The sequence below is a fragment of the Oncorhynchus clarkii genome, chromosome 29, assembly GCF_045791955.1.
Source record: "Oncorhynchus clarkii lewisi isolate Uvic-CL-2024 chromosome 29, UVic_Ocla_1.0, whole genome shotgun sequence".
NCBI classification, from domain to species: domain Eukaryota; kingdom Metazoa; phylum Chordata; class Actinopteri; order Salmoniformes; family Salmonidae; genus Oncorhynchus; species Oncorhynchus clarkii.
This window is the reverse complement of record NC_092175.1, coordinates 23,582,577-23,596,824: the sequence shown is the minus strand read 5'-3', so window position 1 is coordinate 23,596,824 and position 14,248 is coordinate 23,582,577. Positions and strand designations below refer to the sequence as shown.

At 42.6% G+C, this 14,248-nt stretch overlaps 1 protein-coding gene across 2 annotated transcripts in view; it reads right to left on the bottom strand.

The window, feature by feature from the left end:
• LOC139388696 (colorectal mutant cancer protein-like) overlaps positions 1-14,248 on the bottom strand; it is a 135,075-nt gene that overhangs the window by 35,203 nt on the left and 85,624 nt on the right. For both annotated transcript variants that reach the window (XM_071135546.1, XM_071135545.1), the window contains 2 exons: positions 12,622-12,722; positions 8,547-8,730 (listed from right to left, as the gene is read on the bottom strand). In XM_071135546.1, the coding sequence (XP_070991647.1) occupies positions 8,547-8,730; positions 12,622-12,722 (285 nt within the window). The remainder of the gene's footprint in view (positions 1-8,546; positions 8,731-12,621; positions 12,723-14,248) is intronic.

The window sequence follows — 14,248 nt, the reverse complement described above, 5'->3', positions numbered from 1 at the left end:
CGAGACTATCCTATCAACGGGACCAAAAGAACTGTAATATTCTATGTTTCACAGAGTAGAATACATCTCGTTGGCTTTTCCATGCATCGTCTAGACCGGTCGGCAGCTTTCTTTTTATTGGCTAGTCTGAGATATGACTTTTTCTTTGCATCTCTGCCTAGAAGGCCAGCATCCCGGAGTCGCCTCTTCACTGTTGACGTTGATACTGGTGTTTTGCGGGTTCTATTTAATGAAGCTGCCCGTTGAGGACATGTGAGGTGTTTTTTTTTCAAGCTAGACACTCCAATGTACTTGTCCTTTTGCTCAGTTGTGCTCCAGGGCCTCCCACTCCTCCTTCTATTCTGGTTAGAGACAGTTAGCGCTGTTCTGTGAAGAGAGTAGTACACAGCGTTGTACGAGATATTCAGTTTCTTGGCAATTTCTCGCATGGAATAGCCTTAATTTCTCAGAACAAAAAGAGACTGACGAGTTTCTTTGTTTCTGGACATTTTGAGCCTGTTATCAAACCCACAAATGCTGACGCTCCAGATACTCAATTAGTCTAAAGAAAGCCAGTTTTATTGCTTCTTTAATCAGAACAACAGTTTTCAGCTGTACTAACATGATTGCAAAAGGTTGATTGCAAAAGGGTTTTCTGATGATCAATTAGCCTTTTAAATGATAAACTTGGATTAGCTAACACAATGTGCCATTGGAACACCGGAGTGATGGTGGCTGATAATGGGCCTCTGTATGCCTATGTACAGTGGGGCAAAAAAAAAAAGATGAGAGAGGCCTGTAATTTTCATCATAGGTACACCTCAACTATGTCACCTACAAACAAGCAAGATTTCTGGCTCTCACAGACCTGTAACTTCTTCTTTAAGAGGCTCCTCTGTCCTCCACTCGTTACCTGTATTAATGCCACCTGTTTGAACTTGTTATCAGTATAAAATACACCTGTCCACAACCTCAAACAGTCACACTCCAATCTCCACTATGGCCAAGACCAAAGAGCTGTCAAAGGACACCAGAAACAAAATTGTAGACCTGCACCAGGCTGGGAAGACTGAATCTGCAATAGGTAAGCAGCTTGGTTTGAAGAAATCAACTGTGGGAGCAATTACTAGGAAATGGAAGACATACAAGACCACTGATAATCTCCCTAGATCTGGGGCTCCATGCAAGATCTCACCCCGTGGGGTCAAAATGATCACAAGAACGGTGAGCAAAAATCCCAGAACCACAAGGGGGGACCTAGTGAATGACCTGCAGAGAGCTGGGACCAAAGTAACAAAGCCTACCATCAGTAACACACTACGCTGCCAGGGACTCAAATCCTGCAGTGCCAGATGTGTCCCCCTGCTTAAGCCAGTACATGTCCAGGCCCGTCTGAAGTTTGCTAGAGAGCATTTGGATGATCCAGAAGAAGATTGGGAGAATGTCATATGGTCAGATGAAACCAAAATATAACTTTTTGGTAAAAACTCAACTCGTGTTTGGAGGACAAAGAATGCTGAGTTGCATCCAAAGAACACCATACCTACTGTGAAGCATGGGGGTGGAAACATCATGCTTTGGGGCTGTTTTTCTGCAAAGGGACCAGGACGACTGATCGGTGTAAAGGAAAGAATGAATGGGGCCATGTATCATGAGATTTTGAGTGAAAACCTCCTTCCATCAGCAAGGGCAATGAAGATGAAACATGGCTGGGTCTTTCAGCATGACAATGATCCGAAACACACCGCCCGGGCAACGAAGGAGTGGCTTCGTAAGAAGCATTTCAAGGTCCTGGAGTGGCCTAGCCAGATAGAAAATCTTTGGGGGGAGTTGAAAGTCCGTGTTGTCCAGCAACAGCCCCAAAACATCACTGCTCTAGAGGAGGAATGCATGGAGGAATGGGCCAAAATACCAGCAACAGTGTGTGAAAACCTTGTGAAGACTTACAGAAAACGTTTGACGTCTGCCATTGCCAACAAAGGGTATATAACAAAGTATTGAGATAAACTTTTGTTATTGACCAAATACTTATTTTCTACCATAATTTGCAAATAAATTCATTAAAAATCCTACAATGTGATTTTCTGGTTTTTTTTCTCATTTTGTCTGTCATAGTTGAAGTGTACCTATGATGAAAATTACAGGCCTCTCATCTTTTTAAGTGGGAAAACTTGCACAATTGGTGGCTGACTAAATACTTGTTTGCCCCACTGTAGATATTCCATCAAACATTTTCCAGCTACAATAATAATTTACAACATTAACAATGTCTACACTGTATTTCTGATCAATTTGATGTTATTTTAATGGACAAAACTATTTACTTTTCTTTCAAACAGAAGGACATTTCTCAGTGACCCCAAACTTTTGAACGGTAGTGTGGTATGAGGCAAGAGATTTTGTTGTAGGTAGAACGCATCGGAGTAGGAATATATTGCACTGACATGCACGACTCAGCCGTACTCTACACACACACCGTGCAGCATAACCAAGATACACTTGTTTTGAGATCAAAGCGAGAGCTGCATGTAGCCATGTGTGCACATTTGTTCATCCTTTGCTAGTTAGTTATTAGCCCAATTATAGATCATTTGTAGTCCGCAATGGGGGAGTGATTGCTTCCTACAAGAGCACAAAACGTAAAAATGTTTAGACATCTTTGAAAAGTGAGTCTGGTAAAGAGCTTTTTTTTGTCTTAAGGGGCAGTGTTGTATTTTGAGACCGGCTTGAATAAGCTAAGTAGCCAATAGGCAGAGGGTAACATAATTTGTCTGATTCTCTGTAATAAGGGTATGGGAATAATAATTCCCATACCCTTGCATCAAACACGACAACAACATTTTCAGTCACCTCCTTGTCTGAAGGACAAGTGGATAAAAATCTTCATGTCAAGCACTGCATGTTTTTTTCTCTCCTAAAAGTCATGGAATGTAGCCTACATTGAACATGACACATTGGCTGCTAATGTAGGCTGAATGATAGAACAGTTATTTCCATGTTAAATTGTTATGGGATGCAGTTTTCTCCATAGTTTTTTATGGTAGACCATTCTTGAAGGCCTACATTATGATCAAATAGCCACAGTTGCCTCCTTGACTACTGTCTGAAACGGTCATTTAAAGCGGGTACAGGCTTAGTGTGGCTTAAAGTTGCACAACGTTCAAGTTGGCGCTCAGCAGACCTGGGGAGGGAACATTGGCTGCAGAACATACTATTTACCAAGTTTTAATCAATATTTTTCGTAGCTGACTATTTACCACTACAAACCGATAATTGCACCAAGAGCGCACTCAACAAGCTGTATACGGCCATAAGCAAACAAGGAAACGCACACCCAGAGGCGGCACTTCTCGTGGCCAATAATTTTAATGAAGAAGAACTGAAATCTGTTTTACCTCAATTTATATCAGCACGTCACCTGTGCAACTGGAAGTGACACAATTATACATCCCCTTTACTCCAAAGACAGAAACGCATACAAGGCTCTCCCTACCCTCCCTTTGGCAAATCTGACCATAACTCAAAACAGGAAGTACCAGCTCAATACCGAAGTGGGCCAATGAAGCAGATGCTAAGCTACAGGACTGTTTTGCACAAACTGGAATATGTTCCAGGATTAATCTGATAACATTGAAGAGTTACCACATCAGTCTCTTCATTAATAAGTGCATTGACGACGTCGTCCCCATATTGACCGTAAGTAAATAATATCCAGGCAACATCCACACTGAGCTAAAGGCTACAGCTGCCACTTTCAAGGTGTGGGACACTAATCCGGAAGCTTATAAGAAATCCAACTATGACCTCCGACGAGCCAATATACAGGCAAAGCGTCAATACAGGACTACTACGCCGGCTCTGACGCTCGTCGGATGTGGCAGGGCTTGCAAACTTACAAAGGGAAACTCAGCCGTGAACTGCCCAGTGACGTGACCCTACCAGACAAGCTAAATGCCTTCTATGCCCGCATCTAAACAAGTAAAACTGAATCATGCATGAGAACCCCAGCTGTTCTGGACGACTTTGTGATCTCGCTCTCCGTAGCCTATGTGAGTAAGACCTTAGAACAGGTTAACATTCACAAGGCCGCAGGGCCAGATGGATTACCAGGACAAGTACTCAGAGCATGCGCTGACCAGCTGGCTAGCGTCTTCACTGACATTTTCAACCTGTCCCTGGCCCAGTCTGTAATACCTACATGTTTCAAGCAGACCATCATAGTCCCTGTTACCTGTCTAAAGGGAAACCCTTTGAAAGGCTGGTCATGGCTCACATCAATACCATTATCCCAGAAACACTAGACCCACTCCAATTTGCATACCGCCCCAACAGATCCAAAGATGCTGCAATCTCTATTGCACTCCACAACCCTTTACCACCTGGACAAAAGGAACACCCATGTGAGAATGTTATTCATTGACAACAGCTCAGTGTTCAACACCATAGTGCCCTCAAAGCTCATCACTAAGCTACGGACCCTGGGAATAAACACATCTCTCTGCAACTGGATCCGGAACTTCCTGATGGGCCGCCCCAGGTGGTAAGGGTAGGTAACAACACATCCGCCACGCTGATCCTCAACACGGGGGCCCCTCAGGGGTGGGTGCTCAGTCCCCTCCCTCCTGTACTCGCTGTTCACTTATGACTGCACGGTCAGGCATGACTCCAACACCATCATTAAGCCGTGAACTGCCCAGTGACGTGACCCTACCAGACAAGCTAAATGCCTTCTATGCCCGCATCTAAACAAGTAAAACTGAATCATGCATGAGAACCCCAGCTGTTCTGGACGACTTTGTGATCTCGCTCTCCGTAGCCTATGTGAGTAAGACCTTAGAACAGGTTAATCGGAATGGCAGATTAATTAAGGGCGATTTCAAGTTTTCATAATCAGCATTTTTGGACACCGATTATGGCCGATTACATTGCACTCCACGAGGAGACTGCGTGGCAGGGAGACCACCTGTTATGTGAGTGCAGCAAGGAGCCAGGGTAAGTTGCTAGCTAGCATTAAACTTATCGTATAAAAAACAATCAATCTTAACATAATCACTAGTTAACTACACATGGTTGATGATATTACTAGATTATCTAGTTAGTCCTGTGTTGCATATAATCGATGCGGTGCCTGTTAATTTATCATCGAATCAATCTACTTCACCAAACGGGTGATGATTTAACAGGCACAAGCGCATTTGCAAAAAAAGCACTGTCGTTCCAATGTGTACCTAATCATAAACATCAATGCCTTTCTTAAAATCAATACACAAGTATGTATTTTTTAAACCTGCATATTTAAAATGCAAAATAATTACTTAAAAATCATACAATGTGATTTTCTGGATTTTTGTTTTAGATTCCGTCTCGCACAGTTGAAGTGTACCTCTGATAAAAATGACAGACCTCTACATACTTTGTAAGTAGGAAAACCTGCAAAATCAGCAGTGTATCAAATACTTGTTCTCCCCACTGTATGTATATATATATATATCAACAACAACAACAAAAAAATCGGCCGATTAATCGTTATCGGCTTTTTTTGGTCCTCCAATAATCGGTATCGGTGTTGAAAAATCATAATCGGTCGACCTCTACTACAGAGGGTAGTGCGTACAGCCCAGTACATCACCGGGGCCAAGCTTCCTGCCATCCAGGATCTTTATATTAGTCAGTGTCAGAGGAAGGCCCTAAAAAATTGTTAAAGACTCCAGCCACCCTAGTCATAGACTGTTCTCTCTGCTAGCGCACGGCAAATGGTACAGGAGCGCCAAGTCTAGGCCCAAGAGGCTTCTAAACAGCTTCTACCACCAAGCTATAAGACTCCTGAACAGCTAATCAAATGGCTAATCAAGCCGCTATTGGCTTAATTAATTTCCAGCAATATTGCTTGTGTCTGTTTGGTGTGCACATTTTTATATCACACCGTATGTAGACAGTTAACGATGCTAGTAAAGATAAGTTGTCTGGGTAGACAGTAAGACCCCCAAAACCTTCTCAATTAATGTTAACTGCAAATTAGGCTTACCTGACAGACATGTATAATAACTATTTGTATCAATTGGGTGGCCATTTTATTGCTAAACTCTGCCACGACATGTGCTGCAGCAGTGGGCCTAACAGCAGATACGCCAACACACATTCCTCGCTTTCTGAATGCGCAATTAAAGGTGATTACACTAATCTAAATGTATTTGTTTTATTTCCCCAGACCTCAAAATTGGTATTCGATGTGATTTAAGCATTGACCTTGACTCAGAATACTGTAATATTGAGAGCAATTAAAATATATATACACTGATCAAAACAATAAAGGGAACACTAAAATAACACATCCTAGATCTGAATGAATGAAATATTCTTATTAAATACTTTTTTCTTTACATAGTTGAATGTGCTGACAACAAAATCACACAAAAATTATCAATGGAAATCAAATTTATCAACCCATGGAGGTCTGGATTTGGAGTCACACTCAAAATTAAAGTGGAAAACCACACTACAGGCTGATCCAACTTTGACGTAATGTCCTTAAAACAAGTCAAAATTAGGCTCAGTAGTGTGTGTGGCCTCCATGTGCCTGTATGACCTCCCTACAACGCCTGGGCATGCTCCTGATGAGGTGGCGAATGGTCTCCTGAGGGATCTACTCCCAGACCTGGACTACAGCATCCGCCAACTCCTGGACAGTCTGTGGTGCAACGTGGCGTTGGTGGATGGAGCAAGACATGATGTCCCAGATGTGCTCAATTGAATTCAGGTCTGGGGAACGGGCGGGCCAGTCCATAGCATCAATTCCTTCCTCTTGCAGGAACTGCTGACACACTCCAGCCACATGAGATCTAGCATTGTCTTGCATTAAGAGGAACCCAGGACCAACCGCACCAGCATATGGTCTCACAAGGGGTCTGAGAATCATATCTCGGTACCTAATGGCAGTCAGGCTACCTCTGGTGAGCACATGGAGGGCTGTGCGGCCCTCCAAAGAAATGCCACCCCACACCATGACTAACCCACCGCCAAACCGGTCATGCTGGAGGATGTTGCAGGCAGCAGAACGTTCTCCACGGCGTCTCCAGACTCGGTCACGTCTGTCACATGTGCTCAGTGTGAACCTGCTTTCATCTGTGAAGAGCACAGGGAGCCAGTGGCGAATTTGCCAATATTGGTGTTCTCTGGCAAATGCCAAACGCCCTGCACGGTGTTGGGCTGTAAGCACAACCCCCACCTATGGTTGTCGGGCCCTCATACCACCCTCATGGATTCTGTTTCTGACCGTTTGAGCAGACACATGCACATTTGTGGCATTTGCAGGGCTCTGGCAGTGCTCCTCCTGCTCCTCCTTGCACAAAGGCGGAGGTAGCGGTCCTGCTGCTGGGTTGTTGCCCTCCTACGGCCTCCTCCACGTCTCCTGATGTACTGGCCTGTCTCCTGGTAGCGCCTCCATGCTCTGGACCCTACGCTGACAGACACAGCAAACCTTCTTGCCACAGCTCGCATTGATGTGCCATCCTGGATGGGCTGCACTACCTGAGCCACTTGTGTGGGTTGTAGACTCCGTCTCATGCTACCACTAGAGTGAAAGCACCACCAGCATTCAAAAGTGACCAAAACATCAGCCAGGAAGCATAGGAACTGAGAAGTGGTCTGTGGTCACCACCTGCAGAACCACTCCTTTATTGGGGGTGTCTTGCTAATTGCCTATAATTTCCACCTGTTGTCTATTCCATTTGCACAACAGCATGTGAAATTTATTGTCAATCAGTGTTGCTTCCTAAGTGGACAGTTTGATTTCACAGAAGTGTGATTGACTTGGAGTTACATTGTGTTGTTTAAGTGTTCCCTTTATTTTTTTGAGCAGTGTATATATAAAGCAGAATTACAGAAAATATAAAAAATAATTGTATGGGGCCCCTTAGAGATGTTTATTAACCATTATTTTACCAGGTATATTGACAGAAAACACATCTCTTTTACACCAAGGACCCAGGGAAGAGTGGCAGGGTAGAGGAGAAGAATGTGCCTATTTGAAAGCTGTAAAATAAAGTATGAGTAGCTTGCGACATGTTTAATTTTTGCTAGAAAAGGTTGGAGACCACTACTCTAGTGCAGCCACTGCAGAGCACTGTAGACTCTCATCTCCTACACTAATTGTCAATTTTCTGCTGTGCCCCTGACTTAAATGTGAGCCGCATTTGAATGTCATGTATTTTCTCTCCCAGAGCAGTGACTGTAAATGAAAGCTTTGTTTAGGGAGCGGCTTCCTTGCCTGAACTGTCATGGGCACTTGAGCAGAGGGTTGGCTTTAATTATGTTTTAATATGGATTGAAAGCATAAACTACAGCGGTTCCCAAAATGTGGGGGTCGCGAGGGCTCGGCAGTGGACGAATGTGGGTATTATGTAGTAGACTGAACCTATTAATGTTACATTGAGCTGGGTGAATGGAATATGAATGACAGTCATCCAATATGCTGTAATAGAAATAAGGCCATGCTCATAAAAAAAAATATATATATATATCCTTCTTCATCTTAAACGGCACCGACTGCCACTGATATACACACATACCTAGTGTGACTATTGGAGGACAGGCTCTCCCATGGTTGAACACTGCAGCCAGTCACAGCGAATGCGGCTCCACAGCTACCGTCCAGCCTGCCCAGAAGATCCTTGGCTGCATTCTCTGCTGTCTTCCTGCAGTCATGGGCCCTCTTCAGGATTTGAGTGATGCTCTCCTCTCCCAACTTCTCGCCTACACACACACACACACAGTAGAAAGAGAGATGTCAATTAGCTTTTATTTGCTGGAGTCATTGTAATTGCCAGGGCTGTCACAAAGCCAACATTTGGTATTGAATGTACTACATCTAAAAATATATGCCACATTAACCACGATTGAATGAAGTATTCCAAATGAAAATGTACTGTACACGTGGCTATACAAGGCTGCAAATACTATATGTAATGTTAGTCAGCATTAGATGAATAAAGGGATGTTCGTCTGAGATACTGTTTTGTGTTGAAGGGGAAAAGGTTAGGAGGGAGGCATGTGTTACAAGGGAGTCGTGAGGCCAAGACCTCAGAAAGCCAAGCCAAGACCTCAGATAACAATTATAGACCTCCACAAGTCTGGTTCATCCTTGGGAGCAATTTCCAAATGCCTGAAGGTACCACATTCATCTGTACAAACAATAGTACGCAAGTATAAACACTATGGGACCACGCAGCCGTCATACCGCTCAGGAAGGAGACGCATTCTGTCTCCTAGAGATGAATGTACTTTGGTGCGAAAAGTGCAAATCAATCCCAGAACAACAGCAAAGGACCTTGTGAAGACGCTGGAGGAAACAAGTACAAAAGTATCTAAGTCCACAGTAAAATGAGTCCTATATCGACATAACATGAAAGGCCGCTCAGCAACGAAGACGCCATTGTTTCAAAACCGCCATAACAAAGTCAGATTACAGTTTGCAACTGCACATGGGGACAAAGATAGTACTTTTTGGAGAAATGTCATAATGTCATAATGACCATCGTTATGTTTGGAGGAAAAAGGGGGAGGCTTGGAAGCCGAAGAACACCATCCCAACCGTGAAGCACGGCATCATGTTGTGGATATATTTAAGCAACATCTCAAGATATAAGTTAAAGTTAGGTCGCAAATGGATCTTCCAAATGGACAATGACCCCAAGCATACTTCCAAAATTGTAGCAAAATTGCTTAAGGACAACAAAGTAAAGGTATTGGAGTGGCCATCACAAAGCCCTGACCTCAATCCTATAGACAATTTGTGGGCAGAACTGAAAAAGCATGTGCGAGCAAGGAGGCCTACAAACCTGACTGTGATGTGATGAAAAAAATAAAAGCTGAAATAAATCATTCTCTCTGCTACTATTCTGACATTTCCCATTCTTAAAATAAAGTCTGCATCATTGAAAGTCCCCAAGAACACAGTGGCCTCCATTATTGAATGGAAGAAGTTTGGAACCACCAAGCCAAACCTCCCGGCCAAACTGAGCAATCGGGGGAGAAGGGACTTGGTCAGGGAGGTGACAAAGAACCCGATGGTCACAGAGCTCTATAGTGCCTCTGTGGAGATGGGAGAACATTCTAGAAGGACAACCATCTCTGCAGCACTCCACCAATCAGGCCAGGCGGAAGCCACTCCTCAGTAAAAGGCACATGACAGCCCGCTTGGAGTTTGCCAAAAGGCACCTAAAGATTCTCAGACCATGAGAAACAAGATTCTCTGGTCTGATGAAACCAAGATTGAACTCTTTGGCCTTAATGCAAAGCACCACGTCTGGAGGAAACCTGGCACTATCCATACGGTGAAGCATGGTGGTGGCAGCATCATGCTGTGGGGATGTTTTTCAGTGGCAGGGACTTGGTGACTATTCAGGATCGAGGGAAAGATGAATGGAGCAAAGTACAGAGAGATTCTTCATCAAAACCTGCTCCAGAGTGCTCAAGATCTCAGACTGGGGCGAAGGTTCACCTTCCAACAGGACAACGACCCTAAGCACACAGCCAAGACAACGCAGGACTGTCTTCGGGAAAGTCTCTGAATGCCCTTGAGGGAACCAGCCAGAGCCCGGACTTGAACCAGATCGAACATCTCTGGAGAGATCTAAAAATAGCTGTGCAGCAACGCTTCTCCTCCAACCTGACAGAGCTTGAGATGATCTGCAGAGAAGAATGGGAGAAATTCCATCAAATACAGGTATGCCAAGCTTCTAGCGTCATGCCCAAAAATACTCTGTAATCGATGCCAAAGGTGCTTCAAGTATTGAGTAAAGGGTCTGAATACTTATGCAAATGTGATATCTGTTTTGTATTAGCAAACATTTCTAAATACCTATTTTTGCTTTGACATTATGGGGTCTTGTGTGTAGATTGATGAGGGAAAATACTATTTCATTCAATTTAGAATAAGACTATAACGTAACAAAACATGGAAAAAGTCAAGCAGTCTGAATACTTTCCGAAGGCAGTGTGTGTGTGTGTGTGTGTGTGTGTGTGTGTGTGTGTGTGTGTGTGTGTGTGTGTGTGTGTGTGTGTGTGTGTGTATATATATATATATATATATATATATATATATATATACAAAGGGTCTATATACACACACATAACTGTTCAAAAGTTTGGGGTCACTTAGAAATGTCCTTGTTTTTGAAAGAAAAGCCATTTTTTTTGTCCATTAAAAAACATAAAGTAGATCAGAAATACAGTGTAGATATTGTTAATGTTGTAAATGATTATTGTAGCTGGAAACGACTGACTTTTATGGAATATATACATAGGCGTACAGAGGCCCATAATCAGCAACCATCACTCCTGTGTTCCAATGGCACGTTGTGTTAGCTAATCCAAGTTTATCATTTTAAAAGGCTAATTGATCATTAGAAAACCCTTTTGCAATTATATTAGCACAGCTGAAAACTGTTGTCCTGATTAAAGAAGCAATAAAACTGGCCTTCTTTACACTAGTTGAGTATCTGGAGCATCAGTATTTGTGGGTTCGATTACAGGCTCAAAATAACCAGAAACAAATAACTTTCTTCTGAAACTAGTCAGTCTATTCTTATTCTGAGAAATTAAGGCTATTTCATGCAAGAAATTGCCAAGAAACTGAAGATCTCGTACAACGCTGCGTACTACTCCCTTCACAGAAAAGCGGTACATTGAAAATCTCTTCCAACTATTTCCCAATCTATATGGCACAGCTGTACATTTTTTTTGGTCCTTAAATGAAACTGGTATACTTTTTTTTACTCATCACAATTTTCTTTTTCCAATTTTGGTCTTCAATACAGGGTTGACAGACAAGTTCCTTACTTTTGCTGCAATTAGTTGGTTGTAATTTTGATATTTCCAATATATTCCCATGTATTTATGTTAGCTGCATGTGACATAATTCCACCAGTCCTATTTATGATATCACTTACAAAGATACCTTTTTTATCCCAAAACATTTTATATCAATTATTTGTATATTTCAGTTTAACTGTAATATTTGTTGTGTCTTTTCTGGTAGATTAAACTGAAATAGCAACCAACTTTCTATGGCTCAAAAAATGGAGATATTTTGGAGATTATTTCATTTTCAAATAACCGAAAGTGAGAGGCATTTATAGATAAATTCCTGTCGTACTTTATCAAAAACCTTTTCAAAGTCAGCTATGAATACCAGGCCTGGTTTCCCAGATGCAAAAAACCTGTCTGGTTAGAATGAATACTATCTGACAATACCTTTTAATTTTAAGCGCTATTCACTTTGCTAGAATTTTTGCATCACAACACTGAAGTGTAAGGGGCCTCCAATTTTTTAAATGGACTGGATCTTTATATTTACTTAGTCTGATTAAAGTTTATGATGGGAGGATGAAGTGAAGTGAAGAGAAACCAGAAGGAGTGATGGAGGTGAGGTTTGTAAAGGAATGAAATGAGAGTGGAGCAATTTATAAAAGAATATATAACGAGTAAAAGATTAAAAGAGTATTTTTGAGAGGTGGCCTCTTTGCTTTGATTGGTTGGAGTTCAACTGTGGGTCTCTGAGTGTAGGAAGAAACAAATCTGCACTGATCAAAGAACAAACGAGCCCGTGTAGGCATGAAGAGTGAGTGTGTGTGTGTTACTCACCTACGTCGCCCACTCCGGCAGCTCTGAACTGGCCCAGTACCAGACTCTGTTCACTCTCCGCCAGCGTCAACAGCAGCTCATAGGCCTCTATACACTGTTCACTGGGAGAAAGAACACAAACACGAGCCGACAAGGTGAAACGTCTGTCGATGTGCCCTTGAGCAAAGCACTTAACCATAATTGCTCCAGTGGCGCCAAACTACTATGGCTGACCCTGTAAAACAACACATTTCACTGCACCTATCCGGTGTATGTGACAATAAAACATCTTATTATTATTTTGGTTAACACTCACACACTTATAAAGTATCTCATAGGCCCCTGATCACTGATTAACAAAGAACCCATAGACAAACATGTCAGCTAAATCTATTTGCACTACTCAACTACTGAATGATAACACATATCAACTCTTTCTCTCACACACACACATACACACACTCTTAGTGGAGGAATGCAGAGGCCTCTTGCGTCCACTTATCTGTGCTGCACTTTCATCAAGCGTTCAAAAGGACCATGGCTGAGAGGTGCTGATTTCTATATAACTACAGTCATTATAGCGTGTGTTGCGTGTGTGTGTGTGTTTGCCTGGGGCTCAGAGACGGAAGAAAAACAATCCTGTGGAAATCTTTTAGCGAGGCAATATCTTTTAATCAGTCAATGATTACACATCAGGAAAAAAAAACACCTCTACTCCAAACAAATACAGAGAGAGCTTGGGTAATTAACCAAGTATTACGCCTACAAAGACAACTCCTCATTTGTCCACAGAGGAAGTCTGAAGTCTGCACTCAATTCAGACATGGAACATCTATTGTATTTATTTTGTCCTCCTAGCTAGTCTCTCTTTATTTTGAGTGGACTTGAGGTAGGTCAGGTGTTTGTGTGTGCGTGTGTGTGAGTGTGAGAGACTGTTGACACTAGAGGGCCAGACCTGATTTAAAGACACACGTTTCCAATTTACATACTCACGCACACGACTGCTAGTTCAGCCGTACCAAAACAAATCCTGTGGATACCTTTACACCCTTTAATAGCTCACTCCAACACTATGAGTTAGTCACTCTCTCAAGAATGAACAAAAAAAGTTTCTGCCTGAAAAACACCAAAAAGTTGTCAGCATCACCACCAGAATACACCCTGATGTTTTATCTTATGATTATAGTTTTAAAATGACACAAAGAGTCCAACTCTCTCACGAACACACGTGCACACACACACACAGAGAGAGAGAGCGAGCCTTGAAGAATCTTCCACCACATATTAGACACACACACATCGCAGTCCCCCATCCACCCTCGTTCCAATGAAAGTCTATCTCTTCCCAAATGACCCAATGGGGTGACATCACACTCGGTGGGGTTGAATTCAATCAAAGCGCTGGCATCAGGGCTACAGGGGGAAATGTATACATTGAGAGAATGTGTGTGTAATGTAACTGATGTGATATTAACAATGCATTTGGGGGCTAATCAGTGTGTTGTGTACTCCGGTGTAATGGGCAAGACAATTAATGATCCTTTATTGCTATAATGTTTCTATTTCGGTGTCTGTCAGTTTACGCATCTGATCATAGCTAAGCTTTGCCGATGAGGCAACATGAGTACCATCTTTCTGAGACATGCTA